This window comes from Vigna umbellata, chromosome 9 (genome assembly GCF_029865625.1).
Source record: "Vigna umbellata cultivar VRB3 chromosome 9, Vumbellata_1.0, whole genome shotgun sequence".
In the NCBI taxonomy this organism is placed as follows: domain Eukaryota; kingdom Viridiplantae; phylum Streptophyta; class Magnoliopsida; order Fabales; family Fabaceae; genus Vigna; species Vigna umbellata.
In genome coordinates, this window is record NC_142173.1 from 37576768 (window position 1) to 37597265 (window position 20498).

Here is a 20498-nt window from a genome sequence, read left to right on the forward strand (position 1 = left end):
ATTCAAAATTTCAAAAATTTAAAAATTCAAAAATAGAGTCGGAAGATCCTTGAGATTCTGAATGAAATCTGTGGGATATCGCTTTCCAAACAGTCAGATTTTGTATGAGGATTGTGTATCTTCTTGATCATGATAGCTTCCCATTTAAAATGTCGCACTCTTGTTCTTCATCACACACCACAGTTTAATCTTCGTCTCTGTTCCTCTTTTCTTTTCTTTTCTTCATCTGTCTGTTTATATTCTCCTTTGAGTTATCGATTATGGCTATGGCTTTAGAGACTCGGTTCCATGTTTTGGCTGTTGATGACAGTCTCATTGACAGAATGTTGATTGAGAGACTCTTGAAAACCTCTTCCTTCCATGGTACTTTTTCTCTCTTTTAATCTGCATTTTTCTCAATGTTATAAGAGAAACATTTCACATCAACATACCTGTTTCTGCAATCATTTATGTTATTTTAATTGTTCAAATCACAGTTACTACAGTTGATTCTGCTACCAAGGCCTTAAAGTTTCTTGGTTTGGTTGAAGATGAATTCAGGACTTTTGAATCTTCTGTTGCATCACAAATTCATCAGGTACAAATAATTCTCTAACCAATTAATTAATTATATATATATATACACACATATACGTACAGCCTAAAATATTTTGTGAATAAGTCTGAATTAATCATTGATTGATTGGTGATGCAGGATGTGGATGTTAACCTGATTATAACAGATTACTGTATGCCAGGAATGACTGGTTATGATCTGCTGAGAAAAATCAAGGTATGATTCTATGGGTATTTTCTGATAATTTCTTAACAAGTTTGTGTTCTGCCACAGTTTTCTGTTTATTTACATTGCATCAGTGAGATTGGTCAAACCATGCTCTAGGAATTTTAATTTTGGTTTTTCCTTTAGGAAGCTGTTTAAAAGTATATGATCTCATCATATCTTGAAATCAAATTATGTGAATTTTCAAAGAATTTTCCTCTGTGTATTCTTCTGTTTGATCTGAAAAAATAACATTAATTTGATTGATTTGCAGGAATCTAAATCACTTAAAAACATACCAGTTGTGATTATGTCCTCTGAGAATGTGCCATCAAGGATCAACAGGTGAGGGTGGTGGAATTATTTTTACTAGAAAAACTGGAAAGATTGATCACTTTTTATATAAAAATTCTGATACCATTTTCAACATAAAATCTTAGAAGTTTATAGGTTTTGTTTTTTTTTTAATATACTTTTCAATTTGACTGATATGATTTTGTATCAGATGTTTGGAAGAAGGAGCAGAGGAATTCTTTCTGAAACCAGTTCAACAAGCAGATGTGAATAAGCTGAAGCCACATTTGATGAAATCAAGAACAAAAGAAGAGAATGAGCAACCATTGAATAACAAAAGAAAAGACATGGAAGAAATTTATTCTCCAAACAAAACCAGATTGAGATGTAGCAGTTAGAAGAATTGATTACAGATTGATCAATAAAGCATAGGTAGTGCTTAGAAAATTTTCATTTCTATGTCAAAGTGCTGGTTGGAAATTTGAAAATTAGATTACAATCAATGAGTCAATTATGCAGAAAAAAAAAGGATATAGATAGTAAAAGTCATTGATGTAAATATTCTGAGAAAGAATTTTATTCAATTTTGGTGAAAAAAGTAATAATTTATTTTTTTTAATTTTATTTTGGAATTTTCTGGAGTTTCATTATATTGATTAAAATAATGAGATTATAAATTTATAATACAAGATCTGATGATAACTATTCAAGCTCTTCCCATTTAGTCAAATTATTTAAGTTTAGTTTATCAATGTTTTTGAAATTGTCCAAATTGTTGAACCAAGACATTAGTTTATAGAATAATAATTTATATACAGTGGAAATATGGTTAAAATCATAATATTAAAGTAATACAGTATCAAAATCATATAATACTAATTTTTTTTTTCATGAGAAATGATTGATGTATTTTAAAAATAAAACATTTGTTCATAAAGTTTTTAATTTTCAAGTTTATATATAAAAGTCTAAACCAAATAAATTATAATTTTCAATAAAATATAATAATATTATTTACAATATAAACATTATTATTAATACAATTTGCGAGATATCAACACAATTCACTATATAACATACTCACATTATCAATATTTATATTTATAAAGGGAAAATTAAGTGGTAATAAATCTTTTTCATTTATGATTTTTATCTAAAATTAAGGTTGAGGAACCTATTTACTATATATACCAATAAATACATATCGACCAAAACAACACGACTAATTGTCTAGATATGAATAAAACTGATCAATTATAATTAAATTCAACTAAATATTTAATTAGTTTAAACATATCAATGATAAGATTTAAAGAAAATTAAACTGTAATTAGGTCGTTCTTACCGTGTGAACATAATACTCTGAAAAGAAAAAAATTGCGTTACAGCACGTGGTAAATAAATTGTTCTAAGTAAACTTTCCACCTCCATTCAAAATAACAACATTACATTCAGAACTTAAAAAATTAACGAGTTAAATTTAAAATATAAAAAACCAAGACATAAAACTTATAAATTACATTAAAAAATTATATATTTATAAAAAAATAACGATTGATAAAATAGTAGTTTTGTTTTATTTATATTAAATTGTATTCAATTTAAAAATTAAAAAGTATGTTTAGCCCGATTTTCAACCGGTTACTATATTTTAAGCCCTCTAAAATAAAAATAATTTTTTTTTATACTTTCCCAAAACGTTATTACAAATGTATTAAAAAAAATTCCATATCATGGAAAAATATATAACGAGGATTATAGAGTATACAATTATTATTCTATACATTTTTCATAATATTTTTTAAATACATAGTATGAAAAAAAATTAATACATTTTATTTTGTGAATTCTGAAAAAAAATAAGCATTTTAAAATTTTTTTTTATCATTTAACTAAAATGTACTAGAAGAAATTACGGAAATAAAGAAAAGCATTGCTAAAAAGAATTTAACGATTTTTTTTGGGTTCAATAGACCGTATCACAATCAAATGGGTTTGGATGGTATAATTTTAAAATTATATTTTTATGGAATTTTGCGCGTACTTTTTAAAATTAAAATATAGTTTTATTACGATAAAATTATATTATAATTTGAATTGAATTATTTTAATATTAAAAAGATATAATAGACTAGCTATTATAAATAATTGCATGAAATAAGTTATATGTTTGGAAATTTTTTTCTTTTGGTGTGAGTTTATGGGTAAGAAGGTAATTTTCTATATTCTGTATTTTTGAAACCATAGCTAGTTAATATAAAAACTATTTCCTCTTAAATTATTAGGTTTAGTACTTTTATTAGTTTCAGTATTAACATAAAAGTCAAGTTAATTTTGTGTAAAAAAAATTAAAGTTAGGTTTGACAGAGTCAGTTGAGCAGTTACTAGTATAAAATGCCACTAAAAATTAACATCCAAAAATACAGTATAAATCATATAAGAAAATAATCACATATTAATAACATGACAACATATCAGTCTTACAAAAAATTAGAAGCACACTTATGACCGAACAGCCTTACAAAATACTACAGAATTTAAAACTTTACAAATTCTACCGCCTAAAACGAACGGTTTCCAAAATGCCAATAATGAACGATTCTACAAAACATAGTAGCAATAATAACCGAACGTTCCTAAGGTTTGACCTTCACTTCCACCTTTTCTAGTGCTTCTTCCAGCAACTTTTCCCCTTTTGCTCACACGGATGATCATTGCAACAGGACAAACAACCGAACGTACAACACAAACAAGAGAATAAATAGGGTAAGTTTATGTAATTTAATTGATTCAATAAAACATATAATTTTCGTGATTAAATCAAACAACAACCAAATCATAATTCATACATCATGGCATGCAAGGACCGATCACTTCACTCTGATTGTCCGGACTGTATGACTCCTGTGTAGCTACGATGTTTGTGCACCTGGGTGATGTAGTAACTAGGATACCCTCAACAGCTGTCACCCGAGGTTAATCCGTTCCGTCCAAGTTAACCTTATGGACTAGGACCTCCTGTCATTCCCACACATGACTTACTCCTCTATACTTGAGAATGAGTAATCACGGAACATCAGGATAAACGGCCGCTAAGCTTTGCCCACATTCATACTTTACCATTCAATAACCACTTTCTGAGATATTCCTCCCTGGAATACTCTTTCATAACCAAACTATTTCATTCGCATCACATTTCAAATTCTCTTATACTTCATCAATATATTCAACTGAAATAAGATCACAATTTCTCATGATAGCACAAGTCTGAATGGAATAACACTTCTTAGAGACTAATATGACCAAGCACTATTTACAAATTTATCCGCTTCAATGAACTGATCTTTAAGAGTTCAAACCGAACGCCACGAAGCCTAGGCCGAGTAATAAGACTCTAGGCCGAACAACATTTATAGACCAATACTGTTTGACACCAAATACTAATAACTGATGAGATACTATGAAGAAACGAACGCTATGGAGTTTGGCCGAACGCTCTTATTTTAAAAACGGTAATAATAGATTAATGAAACGAGACCGAGCGCTTGGTTTAAGACCGAGCGCTTGGTTTAAGACCGAGCGCTTGGTTTAAGACCGAGCGCTTGGTTTAAGACCGAACCCTGTAGAAACCGAACACCATTGAACGAGCGCTACTGAGACCGAACACTTGGTCCAAGACCGAGCACTACTAAACTTAAATAAAATGCATGAATATATATATATATATATATATATATATACAATTTCGCCACACTTATTTTTAATGAAGAATAACGATATCATCTACGACTTTACTTATTATAGAATACATTAACTAAATTGTTTAGGAAACATAAAGAAGAACTATACTTAGACCGAACACTCATTTACATATACCTAATAATATAAAATGATCGTCATTAGCTAAATTCTCTCCAAAAGAAGAATTTAGTTTAGACGAACACTAAAAGGAAAACTGAACGGTCAATACTGACTCTCGATTATAGTTTACATAATTCTGCAGAGTATTACAAAGTGACTCTCAGACAATATCCCTAAAGCATGAGAATTCAGTTAAGACCCTACACTTCCATTAAGAATCGAACGATCACGAATGACGCTCGACCACAATTACAAAATTTACTTAGAATACTGCAGTTTGAAGATCAAACCCTATTTCAACTCAGTTCACACCATTTATCAATCATCCATCCACACATCCAAACATGCAGTAACACGAATATTTCATATTCATCAAATAATCAAACAAAGTATCATACAAACATACAACCATTCAAAACAAGAATCTTAATCAAATTATATAAGCTTCCCTTACCTCTAAACGTAACTGAACGCTCACAAATACAGAATATAGCTCACCACTACCAGAGACCTTAACGTTCAACAGTCACGCTTTAAGAAACTAAACCGAACAGAAGACCAGAAATACTCAGAATAAGATGATCCACTTATGCAACCAGAAATCTAGGTTTGCATGTGAAATGAAACGAACGTGTTAAGGAGAAAGTAACTCACTGGCTTAAAACCACAACTCGGTCGGTTTAAATGAAAGCCCTTGATGCCGAGAGAGTTCAAACGGTGCCTGAGGGGGTGATCGGAAGAAGAAAAGATGAGATTTTCTTAGAGAGAAGGTGGAGATGGTAGAGAGAAGGAGGAGATTCAGAAGGTTGAAGATGAATGGTGCATGCAGAGAAGTGACACGAAAATTTGAAAGTTTAAGTTTTACTCCTACCGTCAAAACCGTTCGTCCAATCTGCATCATACACCTGTCTTCCACTTTCTGAATTTCAAACACCCTTTTCGCTTACACATGTACTCCACTAAGTTAGAGTTTTAAGGGTTCTGACAAAAAACATATTAATTTGTTTTTTAATAATTTTTATTATCCGAATAAAATATTTTTTAGTAATTATAGATTTAGTTTTCACAAATTTTCAATTCTTATAGCTTTTTTTCTGAACATAAATTAATTTTTAAAATGTGAAATAAAGATCGTAATAGCTAAAATATTATTATAATATTGAAAATAAGTCCAAAATATTTGAAAACGGCATATTTATTAAAAAGAATATTTGTATTCCTTTACTTTTGTTTATACTTTTGAACTGTAATCGTGAATATTTTGACTTTGTATTTCTTTTTTATTAATAAATTGCACATTATTTGCCCTTTTTTTTAAGTAATAATAATAAGTGTTCCTAGAATTGCGTCTTTGGTCTAGCGTATTTTATGAAACATAAATATTAAGGGATTGAAATTGAAATATGAAAACAATCTGAACTAAAAGAAAATCACGAATGATATTAAAAAATTAAATTAAATAACACAAATAAAAAAAAGTTGATATTTAAAAAAATACCATAATAATTAAAGTGTATTCTGTAATCCTAATTACATTTTATTTTATTATCCTAAACTGATGGCTGAAAAGTGTGATGTTGAAGAGAATTTCTATTTACCAAAATTTTTTATCAGAATAGAACGAAATTTTGATAGTTATACAACATAAAGTGTCATGCTTCAATTTGTTGAGAAAGAAAAAACAAATTTCTTAAATTTATCCTTCAATTATCATTATTTTATAAATTTTATCACTAATTTTTTAATGTTACATCATTAATTTGTTTCATTTTACCAATTAGTTAGACATAAGACAATGTTATTTTACAAAATTGGTAAGAAAATGACATTGAGTTTTTTTACTGTGTAACCCATTATCACTTTGTTAGAATCAGTAAAAAAAATTAATTACAGCTTAAATCTTATTATGAGTGTTTTCATTTTGTTTATATTCAATATTTTAATAAAAGAATTCATCCACTGTTCCTTAAATATTAATTACTTAAATAAAATTATATTATTTATGTTAATTTTATAAAATATTTTATATTTAAAAAAATAAAAAGAATTAAAAACTAAATAACAAAGATCTTACCAAAAAAATAACATAAAACTATGATTATCGAAATAGTTTTCATCTATAAAAATAAAAAATCATAAAGTAATCAGAATGTCAGAACATAAATAATCAAATAATCGTTTAAAAATGTTAAAGAGAATGAATATGATGGTTTGATCCAACTAAAGTAGAGTTTAATTGAATGTTAGCATTAGCTTGAAAATGATTTTACTTTAGAGAAGTGCTTTAGGTTCTCTATAATGTCTTTTTTGGGTGAATCCAAAATATTCCCTGTATCTAAGTCAAAAACTAATCTTTTAAAATCTTAAATCTAAAGTTGATATCTGTCAATAGATTTTTTTCATATACACTTTACGTTTCTGACTACATGCTAAAAGAACAAAATTACTTATCAATACAGATACACCTTTGATCTGAGGTGATTTCTAGCATTTCAAAAATAAATTTAAGAAATAATATTTGTTTGCTTTTGTCAGCAATGTTTCTTTTAAAATGCATATTATGATAGGCATCGATATTCAAAAGAAAGTTTTCAAAATAAATGTTGACAATTATATCATGATATGTTACATCACAATCAAGTAGATAATGCAACACCCTGAGATACATTGAACGAGGGAACAAGTGGCATACTGTTGATGCAAGCTCTTTCAAATTGAAATTCTGAAAAGCGCAATGAGTTGATTTTGAACGTGTGTTTCTCTCACCTCTTTGATTTTGGACGATCAAGCACGTTCCACAGCATTGTAAGATCCAAAATTGTATGATACTCAAGCCTCTAACCTTCATAATTCGTTGAAACTCCTGTTGGTAAACCTGCGGAAATGTCTAATCTATAAATATTGTCCACATACGAAAACAATGTCTATGTTCATTGAATTGAAAACAAAGTGCTTGATGTTTGCCACAATTACATTCAAGCAAACATTTCATTAACTTCATTTGTCATAGTCAATGCAGCGTGTGATGTTGCAAGATCACAGACAAAGTGGGAGTGTGCTCTCTGTTGCTATCTGCTATCTACCATTGCCTTCATTAACTCTTAGTTTGCATGTAATTTTCAATTGTTTTTCCCCAACAGTAACATAGAGAAGCCAACCTACAGGAAATGAACTTAAACCAAAACAACATCATGAAGTGAAAACATGAAGAGAGGTTGTTAGAAGTCTCACAGGAACTAGAGACGAGACTAATTTACAATATATAAGTTGGTCGGTGCAAGCTTCATTTTACAAGCAAGTTTTATAAGATTGAATTAAACTTAGAGATCACTTCTTAATAGAGGTTCCTAGTAAGTCATTATTTCTGTTCATACTAATTTCCTAGTGTTATGCTACCAACTTTAGTCCAAAAACCTAAGGAGATTTGTTTTAATTTACTTATACAGAAATTGTGTAAGTGGGCCTAACTCCACATCTTAAGCCACACATTTTTTGTATAAACCTTTACTGAATATTCAACGCCTGCGTGCACCAACCTCTCTACGTTTGTTGCCACATATCTACCAATGTGTTTACACTCTATGCTAGACACTAACCCATCTTGACCAATATGCTAGTGTTTTACCATTTGTCACTTGGATCGGACCATGTTTGTAGCTTATCTTTTTTCTTAAGAGCCAAGTCATATCTTATTGCTCACCAGTCACCACAAGGCTGGTGACCTGCTTGTCCCACTGCTCCTCAACCACCATTTCTCGAATGATTGTCCAATTCCAATCAATTCAACTCCAATACCACTTGTAAGGCCATTAATAGGAGTCCAATGTTCACCGATCCTTCCATTTTAAATGGTCCTGAGGTCCTCACCTTGTCCATTTCTATCAGATTGTTAGACTTCTTCACCCATGTTGCACTTCTGATTTCAACCACATCCAAAGGGAAAGATATTCCTTCTTGAAAGACTCTTGAAAATCAAAAGTTCCAGCCAAACTTTTCTTATATGATGAGACTTGATACTAGTGAACTATTGCAGGTTTCTAGTGTCATAAAATATTCTATTGATATGGGTCCCGTGGCTCTCCAACTAAGAAATAACAGCACACTTATTTGTACGACACTATTAAGCCATTTAAAGATGAAGTAGGATTTCTAACATTTAGGTAAATCCTAGGATTGCCTTTAAAACGTGGATGAATTTCTTCCTTAAATTTATTTAGGCGTGATCTAGGATGGCAGCATCATATCTGTGAAGATTTTGGTTTGTTTGTTTGGAGTGTAGCACTCAAGACTTTAAAGAGGAAATATCTAAACTTGGACCTTTCACTAGATATGTAGACAGAGTGCAAGCTATTCTAATTTTTTTTTTTCCTTTTGCTAAATTACACTATCTTTCTTGTACCTTTTCTCCTCCCTCCCCCCACCCCCACTTCAATGGTAAAAACAGAGAAGGAAACTATCAATATTGCAGTTCATAAGATAAGCTAACATTAAAAAGAAATATATACGACATGCATTATCATAGCAAGAAAAAACTTTAGTTCCACGATAATCCAAATCAAAACGAAAATACCTGCTCAAGTTCCAGCTTAATCATGATGGCCTAATCCCATATATATGAAGGTTATGTGCTTCCTCCTAATAAGCTGAAAATGCAGGGAGGAAGAACTTAATGATGTTCTTCTGTGATATAACCTTTTAGAAGAAAACAGCAGTGATTGTTCCCAGTCCATAGAGTTATATCTGTTATGAACATGATGCATAAATGGATTCTAAAACAAATAGTTTATGACGGTTAACATGCAAGGTTGCAAAGAGGTTGGCCTGCATCATATTTTCCCAAATCTCTGTTTTCCAAATTCCAATGAAAAGTGAAACAGAAGCAATGCATTGCCCCTCGCAAACAGGTCTATGAAGAATATTCTAGATGTGAGGGTTCCTTCATATCAGCATTTGCTGTATTTTATTCATTGAATTTCTCGACATCAAACCCCTATCCACCACATGATTCCAGAAGATCAGTGACACTTCATTTTCCCTAGCATCAGAAGTACTAAAGCATCTATACAGTTTGACTGTGATCATCAACCTTCTCCTTGTCATCTCTTCTAACACACCCAAGGAAGCACTTGCATTCCCTGCTTTCCAATAAGCATATGCAAGACTGGTATAGATAACACTGTCACCTGATATACCCTTTCCTTCCATTTGATTGAATAACTTTTCAGCACATTCAACCCTTTCTAACTTGCATAACCTTCTTATCAATGCCCTGTATACTGAAACATCTAGACAAAGACCTCTACTCAGAAACTCATTTGGTAGTGCTAAAACTGCATCCATATTGTCTTTCTTACAGTAGCAATCTACAATCCAAGTGTATGTACAATAACTGAGTGTAAATCCAGCATCAAGCATGCTGAACATTACCTCCTTTGCAGTTTCCACCTCATTTGTCTTGCAGAATCCATGAATCAGTGCCTTATATGTAAATGGATCGGGTTTTAGTCCCGATTCTAACATCTTGTTCTTAAATTTCAAAGCAGATTTCATATCTCCAATCTTGCAGTATGCATTAATAAGTGTGTTGCAAGTGATATTGTCAGCTTGAACTTTCCTTTCACTCATCTCAGTCAAGAGTTTGTTGGCGTCCTTTATCCTGCCATCTTGACAAAGCTTGCGCAAAACTGAATTATAAGTTACAACTCCAGGGTACAATCCCTTACACTCCATCAGTCCCAGAATTTTCAGAGATTCCTCCAGTTCATTTGTTTTACAGTAACCATCAATCAATGTAGTATATGTCACATGATTGGGAGTTGCATTTTTTATTTCGCTAAACATCCTCATAGCTTCTCTCATCCTGCCTTCTTTGCAGAATCCATAAATGAGAGAGTTATAACTTACAATATCTAGGTTTATCCCCTCTCTTTCCATTCTGCTCTGGATAGATAAAGCCTCATAGTGCAGACCTTTCTTGCAGTATAATGATATCAAAGTATTATATGTGAAGATATCAGGAAGCATACCCTTTAAATCCAACTCATTTAATAACTGTTCTGCCCTTTCCACATCTCTTGCTTTTGAACAGGCATGGAATAAACAATTGTAAATGTACATATTGGGAACAACCCCAACTTGAACCATTCTCCTGTAAATTTTCCACACCATGTGAGTAACCCCGTCCTTTAACAAGGAATTCAAAAGAACAGTGCAAGCATGCAAATGAGGTTTGACTTTATGTAACCTCATCTGCTCAAAAACTTGTATTGCATCATGTGTCATCTTTGACTTAGCATAATGTATGACAAGCCAGCTCAACACTTGAGAATTGACTTCTGGGTTTTCATGAGTCCTCACCAAAGTGCTCAAAACTGAAGGTGATGGAAGAAAATCCCTGTTCGCAATTTTTTCAAGCATATGATGTGCAGTTTTGAAATGCTTATGTTCAGTGAGGATGTGAATCATGACCCATGAACATTGCAAGGAATGGCTATAATTTGGGATGGAGTCGAGCCATTTGAAGAATGGGAAGGAATGAGAGAGCCCATAATCATAGAGTGAAAGCTGCAACAGCACCTGGTGAATGGTAGAAGAAGTGAAAGCAGAGGTACTCTTCACCTTCAACAGATTGCCCCAGTTACCCTTGATCACAATTGTGCACACACTATCAATAAATTGCTTATGACTCCCAATGAAAACCATGTCTGGCAATATGATCAGTTAGGCAGCCCATCATTTTCATTTCACAACCATACTTTGGTGCTACGCTTAGTTTTTTTCAATTTGTTTTTCTTGCTATGAGTTGCTCTTCTCATTTCTTGAAAACCCTGAGACGTAGAATCTGTCATTAAAATATTATCCAATAAGAAAGAACTAAACTAGTGTGAGAACGTTTATACTAAATTGAATTTTTAAGTATGTTGGTAAAATGTTCTAATTCATTCTGACATTAGTAGAAGTTTTAAATGTGTCGAGACTAGTTGATGGTCAGTTTGGACTCGGCAAATTGAGATAAAGCTCGTAATTGTTTGTAAACAAAGCTTCACAATGTTAGCTTTCAAATGACACCTCGTCTCCTTTATCTAAGTCGGGGCATTAATCAAACACAGGGTGTGCATCTTATTCAGAACGGTAAATCTCCTAAGAATATTTGCATTACATTAATATCTCAAGAAAACAAGCCATGGACCAATTAGCCACCAACCAAGCGAAAAATTGAAACAGCGAAATTTCAATAATACTTATTTACTGAACAATCCAAGGCACAGAAATAATTTGAATTGAAAAATGGGTAAATAAATAACGAACACTAGAATTCAAAAAGACAAGAAAGAAACCTCAAAAAACAGGACTTTGCTATTGTAAGCTGTGGCAGGAGTATGGCAGTGTAGTAGTCGGAGAGTGGCGCTGATACGGTGGGATGAACCGAGCAAGTAGGGGGTTGAGGAAAGCCTTCCTAGCTGGTGGCGGCGGCAGCGGCGGAGTGCGACGTAAGATAAGTTTGAAATATTTTGTTTGGGTTTGGGCCGGGTCATGTGATCCAACCCTTTATTTGATGGGTTGGGTCGCGTTTATAATCCGGAAATATGGAATTTTACTTGTCTTGGGTCGGGTCGGGTAATGATCACCCGATACTTCTTCCTACGAACAAAGTAGGTCACCCATAAAAGTCAACCAGAAGACTTAAGGATATCTAACAAATATTCTTTTATAATTGTATATTTGTTATAAGCATTATCAATTAATATTAAAAATATTAGTATAATTGTTATGATTGATATAATACTATAAGATACACTTTTAATAGTAATACAATAAGTAAAATAATGATAGCGACATATTATTACATAATTTTTATAGTTATAATTAGTGATAATAATAATAATCATTATTATAAAAAATAATATATAATACTATTTATGATAAATTAATTATAATAAAAATAAAAATATTTTTAATATTTATTTTATCATTATAATTTTTGTGGTTAATATATAATTATTCTTTTAAATATTACATTTGAAAAGAGATTTAATATTTTACTTGTTCTGTATAGTAATAGTAATAGATTGACAATGAACCAGGTATGTTTGTTATGCTGGTATGAAAAAATCAATGTAATAGAAATATTTAAGAACGTCTATAGTTTCAAACTTCTTGTTATCAAAATCAACATTTTTCAAAATCTAAAGTCTAAATATCCTATTAAATATATAAAAAAAAGTTAAACAACATTTAAGAAAAAAAGAAATACTCATTACTTTCAAAATTTTATGATAAAAGTGGTATTAATTTTTTATATAAAAGTTTTGTCTTCTAATTAACTTAAGGTAAATATTAATTTTTCAACTAGGGATTATTTTTTATTTAACCATACTAAGGATTATCTTGATTTAATTACCTATGGTGATAATTTTACAAGAAGTGGAATGAATATGTGAATTATTTTTAAGCATTTTTAAGAATAAGACATATATGAGTTTTTGAAAATATTTTATGTTTTGAAACATGGATGATTTTCAAAAAAATTTGTTAAAAATTATTCTATTTGATTTGTTATGATTAATCAACAGATAATTTCTTGAAATTTTAAAAGATAATAATACCAATAATTACATTTTTGTAAACTTATATAATTTAAAGTTTGTCATTTTTCATAAGAAAAATTATGATAATAAGTTAACTAATTTAACTTTTATTTAAAAAAATATCATTTTTCCTTTCATATATTTAGTTTGATTTTTTTTTATAATGGATATAATTTGATTATGTTTCATAAAACTTAATTTCTATGGGTTTTATGTGATATTCTCATGTTCGAATTCTTTTATTTTTAGTTTAATAAAATTTTATGGGATGACAAATAATTGATAAACTTAATATCTTATGAATATAAGAATAATTAATATGTGAAATAACATAAGTTTATATAAATTAGATTTGTCTCATTACTGTCATATCACTCCTCTTTGAAAACCCTTCGTACGGGAATAAGCATAGTGTTTGAGTTCCCTTGATTGTTGAAAGAAAGAGCTGGATACCACATCATTGAAATATTATTCACCAACTTCTTTCATATTCTTAATCTTTTCATGGCATTACAGAAAATTTTCAGCCATTCATGGCAGACGTAACTGCTCTTTCTTCAAACACAATCTTTACGGAAAAGAGAAGAACAACACTCAAAAATCTTAAGATGAGAACGAAAGTGTTGATAGCTGACAGAGATAATGCTGATATTCTCTTCTAGTAAATCCTGCATCTCACTTTTCAATATATTTTCTCATTCTAAAACTGATAATTGTGTATAGAAGACTTCCAAAATGTCCTTTGCATTTTTTAATTATCACTGTACCATTCTCCTTGAATTCATTATTCATTTGAGCATTTTCATGTTGGAATGAATGACTAGCAAACCATTGCCAGCAATGATCTTTCTCTAACGATACTAAATGAAAGTGCATCTTTAATCATTAAGAGGGTCATGTACAACAAAAGACATCATTAATCATTTGAGAGTCTTGTATGACAAAACACATATTGTGGAACATTGTACATAGATAACATTAGAGGCAAATCAATCGACCTATCCATTATCTTCCACAACAAATACTTGAGACATGTGAGGTTCCATGTATCCCGAATTGCATTCAAAATATCTTGTTTTCCTTCAATATGTAACTTTTAAACAAAAGTTTCTTCAAATGTATTTTGCTAAATCATTGAGAAGTTCATGTATGACAAAAATGTAAAAACGAAAACGTTGCACACAAAAAATGATATGATTCTGATAATTCCCTGTGTTACTTTTCATTGAATTTTGATGACTTTAAATAGCCGTCGATGAGGCCTTGGCCCGTTTACAAAATCATGGAAATAAAAAACTACATGCAGAATATTCCATCTTGTATTTCTTCCATTTGTAACTTCTAAACAAAAGTTTATTCACATGTATTCCAAATCATAGAGAAGCTCAAGTATGACAAAACATATATTCTTCCATTTGTAACTTTTAAACAAATGTTTCTTCACATGTATTTTGCCTTCAAGTATGACAAATGTACCACTCCCAAGAGATTTCAAACAGGAAAATCAAGAAAATCTTAGAGAAGATTGTTCAGTCCAACAGAAAAGATTGAAGTAATAGATTGAATGATGCTCTTTAGGCGCATAGGACGGCCTACAAAGCACCCATAGGGATGTCTCGCTATCAGGTTGTATTTGGAAAGGCATGTCATTTACCTGTAGAGATAGAGCATCGAGTCTACTGGGCTGTGAAAACTTGCAACTTCTCTGTGGATCAGGCTGGAGAGGAAAGGAAATTGCAACTAAATGAACTTGATGAGAACTCTAAATTCTACAAGGAGAAAACCAAGGAGTTCCATGACAGCTTGATAGTTAGAAAAGACTTCGTGGTTGGGCAGAAAGTGTTGCTATACAATTCTAGGCTCAGAGTCATGGGTGGTAACTTACTTTCAAAGTGGATTGGACCTTTTGTTGTTACTAATGTTTATTCTTATGGTACGGTTGAAATCAAAAGTGAATCCACGTACAAAAACTTCAAAGTCAATGGGCACCGGCTGAAGTCTTTTCTCAGCCATCCTTCCTTGTTGGATACCGTTGTGATAACTTTTAAACAAATGTTTCTTCACATGTATTTTGCCAAATCATTTAGAAGTTTAAGTATGACAAAACACATGTTCTTCCATTTGTAACTTTTAAACAAATGTTTCTTCTCATGTATTTTGCCAAATCATTGAGAAGTTCAAGTATGACAAAGCACATATTCTCCCTACTTGATGGTTGAAAAATCAATAGACATACCATATCATCAAAATATTGTTCATCAACTTCTTCCATAGTCTTACTCTTGCAACACAATAAATAAAACACCTCTTGAAATGAGAAGGAAGATAGTGATATCTCATTCTTAAAGCAGGGATAATATCAATGTCCTCTTCTGAAAACTCTTATATCACTTTTCAATACATTTTTCCATTCCAAAATTGATGATGTTTGAAAAGCTTCCAATTGTCTTAAGCTAAAGACAATCCAAAACCAACCATTTTATATATTCCAAGCATGTTCATTTTGGAATCCATGCTTCCTAAACAATTGTTAACAATTATCTCCTCCTAATTTCTAACCGCATGGTAGAAGTAAAAACATTAAAAGATCTAGTTTCACTGAAGTTCATACTTAACAAGAGTTTGCAAAGAGTCCCAACATCCATAATCTCATTCCAAACATCGTCCAAATCATGAAGAAATTCCTTCCCCAACAAACCTTGAAATCAAATTCACATTCCATTCTAGGCTCAGTGTATAAATGTTGGACAAGCAAGGTCTCACAAATCTCACTCATACCCACGAAGTAAATCTCACATTCCAGTGAATTAAAGATGATTCCTTGGTCATGGTCTCCATCATATACAACAATTTCACCCAGAAAGCATGTTGACAGCTTTTTTGACATTAAAATTGACACCAGAAAAATAGCTTCATTGAAACCTGGTAAACCCCTTTTTCTTGTAACAAGATATCCTAAGTTTTGAAGGACTAGTTGATCCTCAATTCAACTTCAAATGAACTAAAGCAAGATAATAGGAGAAACGCCATACCTTGATTGAGATCTAACAGCTAGCATGTGGAGATTTTATTGTAAATCTCATACATGGAAGCCATCAGAGCATCTTTGATAGCATCAGGCCATGCATGTTTTCACATGTTAAGCTCCTGATCTTCATCATCAGCATTGACTCAAGGAGTAAGGTTTCTTCCCTCAACTTCACCTTTAGATGGAAGAAAGAAAGGTTGGAGAATTTTTAAAGATATCTTGCTTTCACCAAATCTTATATTACTTGTTGACAGCTGGAAAAACACCAAAAAAAGGTCAGAAAAGATTCTCTGGCATTATTTTCTAAAATAAATTATTTTGTCGGCTATTATAAGAATGTTCATTCAAAAACTTAAATAAATTTCTGATTTTTAAATTTTATTAAAGTTTTGATTTTATTCTGGTGATACATAATCTAAAATGATAAAAGTAATATGTTCAAAAATACATACAAAAATCACTTTTAGAAAATTAAATATATATAAATCTTGCCTATCTTTTCTATATAATTTGTAAGTTTAATAGGTATTTTTTTTTTAATATTTGTAAGATTAATTTAATATGATTCTTTATTTTATTTTTTTTACTTTTTAAAGATTTTTTTTCCTTCTTCCTCTATTTTTCAACACCGCACACTCCATTCACAGTCTCTTTTTAAACAGAACCTAACATGTGATTACTTTCTAAACCTTAATTTACAAAAGGAAGAATGCTTTTGAATAAAATATAAATGAATTAAGAAAAAAATACGAAATTATGTAAATTGTTACATCCCAAAAATACAGTAAGCACCATATAGTAGAATTAATCACATTTAGCGATAAACCAAATAAGTCTTAATTAAAACGAAAGCACAGGTTCTGGCCGAACGGCCATACAAGAAGTTAAATATGAATAAAGACGTTCGACTTAATCATACTTGATCGAACGGTTTACAAAACCAACACCGAACGGTCATAAAGAAACATAAAGACACAAAAACTGGCGAACGGCCACTTAACAAAAATAAATAAACTCAAGCCGAGCGTCCTATTCTTCGGTCTTCACCTCGACTTCTACTAAAGTCTCTTCCCCCAAGTATTGTTCTTCCAACGCCTCTTCCAACAAGGCATCTCCTCCTGCTCACATCCACACGGATGATCATTGCAAGGACAAGGACGGACGTACAGATACAGGACAACCCAAGGAAAAATACACAGGGTAAGCTTATATAATTTAATTCAAATAATAACATACATTCACATATGCAAGCACAATCAAATACATTCAAATAGAAAATTCCATCAAAACCCTGATACTAGACTGACTGTCCGGACTGTATGAATCTTGTGTAGCTACTACGTTCGTGCACCCGGGTGATGTAGTAACTGGAATTCTCATCAGCTGCCACCCGAGGTTAGTCCGTTCCGTCCAAAGTACTCCTAAGGACTAGGACCTCCTGCCGTTCCCACACATGACGTACCCCCTCTACGTGAGGACGAGTACTCACGAAACATCAGGATGAAACGTCGGCCAAGCTTTGTCCACATTCATACATTACTATAACAATATCAATCAAGAGTCGTTCCTCCCCGGAACGCTCGTTCAACTTCCACAACCATCATTCATTTCACATTCTCAATTCCATCTCCCAAACTCTTCATCATTTATAATCTTTAACTTTAGTGTCGTTCTCTTAATCATTTCTGGGAACATAAAATTAACGAACGTTCAGCCCCCTATATGACGAGGACGAACGACAGGAACGAGGCAAAGAAACTCCCTCGTCCTAGAACAGAATACTACTAAAGGGTTTACTGAACTCTTTAGAAAGGAATCAAATACACATACGAAATATATGACGAACTTCTGCTACAACCTGAATCAGTTAGATGAACTGACTCTTGTGAACTTAAATCAAAACTCAAAGAGTATATAGAACTGGGGAATCTTGGTCCAAGACAATAAGGTGGACCTATTAGAACGTCAAAGTACTAAACTTAAAATAATTAATATACAGAAATCTCATGTCAGTAAATGACCGAACAAGGAAAAGAAAGTTCTTTTGAAATGGGACGAACGCTACTATTCATCAAGAAACGAGTACGAGCGCTTGGTGTAAGACCGAGCACTACTTAGTACGAACGCTAGGTGTAAGACCGAGCACTACGAACGACTAAGGTATACTAAAATATATATATATATATACATTACTCTATCAAGGGACGTTCGTATACAACTATGTTTGGCCGAACGCGCAAACATAGTATTTCCACACGAGGGCGTTCGTTCTCGATCAGAACTCTTTCCAAATGAAAGGATTCCTTTTTAAGCATTTTACTAGAAACTGAACGGTATAAGACCGTACGATGACGAACGTATTTTATCATAGTAAGGATTTCATATTTCAGATTTTCGTCTATTTCAAATCTCAAGTTTCAATCATATCAGCTCATATTTTATAGCTTCATATCAATTTTACAAACTTTATATGATTCACATTAATCATTCATACTTCAAAGTGATAACTCATTTCATATTTATACGTATCAACCATCAACATACATTTCAACCAACATATACCATATTCATCATACAGTGATCATTCATGCATAATTATTCAGCATATATCTCATACATTCAGTCCATATCATACGTTCATACAACATACAAGTATCAATTAAATTAAATAAGCTTCCCTTACCTGGACCAGTAGTGAATGTACTAAGAGTGTGATCTTGACTCGTCCAACTATGGCTTTCTACCCTCAACGCCTCTCTTAAGTTCTTCAACTAAATCTAACCGAAAGAAATACGGAAAACTTTAGCTTACACCCTTTCATGCAACCAATCTTGGTTTCGCATGTCATCCAGAAACGAGCGTCTAATTCGAGAGACTTACCGGTTTCAGAATCTGGAGCTGTTCGGTCCAGGATGAAGCTCACGACGCAGGAACGTTTCTACGGTTCTAAATGTTGAACGAAGAAGAAATGGGTGAGTTACAGTAGAGAGAAGATGGAGGTTTTCTAGAGAGAAGGTGGAGAAAAATGAGAAGTCAGTTTTGGGGAAGAAGGAGGGTGCATGCAGAGAATGGGAAGGAGTGTTTCAGAAAAATCTTTTCCCCTCCCAATGTCAAACGGACGTACTCTCACATGCGGACACCTGTCTTCCACTACTGATTTCAGAATGTTCCAACCGTGACACTTGGCAGTGGTGTGTCACATTAGTGAGTGTGTTTTTAATGGTTCTGAGCAATGACGTGGGGTGTATTAATTGTGATTAGACAGCTGGTTTACGGTTCTAATTTTCCAAAGTCTTACATAAATCAATACAAATATTAAAACCAAAATATCTATTAAGCATAATTTTTAAATGTACGTCTTTAATTTCTTTATAAAAGTACGTATTTAATCTTTGTAATGAAAATAGTGCTAAAATTTGTTAAGCATGTTTTTAAGAAATAAATAGTTTATATTATCATTAACAAACATGTTTATGAAGATAATAAATAAAAAAATACTCAATTTTAAAAACACGAAAAAACGAACATATAATTAAAATTTTACTGGAACAAAATTAAATAGCCATCCACAAAGGTTTCAACTTTTAGTATTTGTTGCAAAGGAAATACCACTTATATATTTTATGAAATGATTTTAAACACATCTTTTATTAATAACTTGGCTTAATGATACTGATAGTCCCAATTTTTGTCAAGTTTGATCAAAATAGTCCTACTGTTTTTAAAATGTTCAATGTAGTCATAAATATTGTAATTTGTGTTCAATTTAGTCATTTTTTACAAACGTCGTTTAAATCGTTAACGACCAACTGTCTAGTTTACAATACCCAAATGAGATGGCATTTAACTGCCCACATCGACACTTTAAGGCACAATGACGTGGACCAAACAGATTATGCCACGTGTCCTAATCCTCTACACACAGATCTGGCCATTGAGAAGTTGCCATGTCACCATCTTCTTCCAC

At 31.8% G+C, this 20498-nt stretch overlaps 3 protein-coding genes across 3 annotated transcripts; 2 read left to right on the forward strand and 1 right to left on the reverse strand.

Moving 5' to 3' along the window:
* The first annotated feature begins 209 nt into the window (after nt 1-209).
* LOC148193430 (two-component response regulator ARR8-like) lies at nt 210-1652 on the forward strand. Its single transcript, XM_088098576.1, has 5 exons — nt 210-363; nt 477-577; nt 695-772; nt 1035-1105; nt 1266-1652. Exons 1-5 carry the CDS (start codon nt 261-263, stop codon nt 1450-1452), a joined length of 540 nt encoding a protein of 179 aa, XP_087954702.1. The 5' UTR covers nt 210-260; the 3' UTR covers nt 1453-1652.
* An 8026-nt stretch (nt 1653-9678) lies between these two features.
* Nucleotides 9679-12443, reverse strand: LOC148193431 (uncharacterized). The gene is made up of 2 exons (XM_088099839.1): nt 12253-12443; nt 9679-11742 (listed from the first exon to the last, which is right to left on the reverse strand). Exon 2 carries the CDS (start codon nt 11615-11617, stop codon nt 9854-9856), a length of 1764 nt encoding a protein of 587 aa, XP_087955965.1. The 5' UTR covers nt 11618-11742; nt 12253-12443; the 3' UTR covers nt 9679-9853.
* A 2671-nt stretch (nt 12444-15114) lies between these two features.
* On the forward strand, nt 15115-15630 carry LOC124833754 (uncharacterized). Its single transcript, XM_047308299.1, has one exon. The coding sequence runs from the start codon at nt 15115-15117 to the stop codon at nt 15628-15630; it is 516 nt and encodes a 171-aa protein (XP_047164255.1).
* Nucleotides 15631-20498: the final 4868 nt, after the last annotated feature.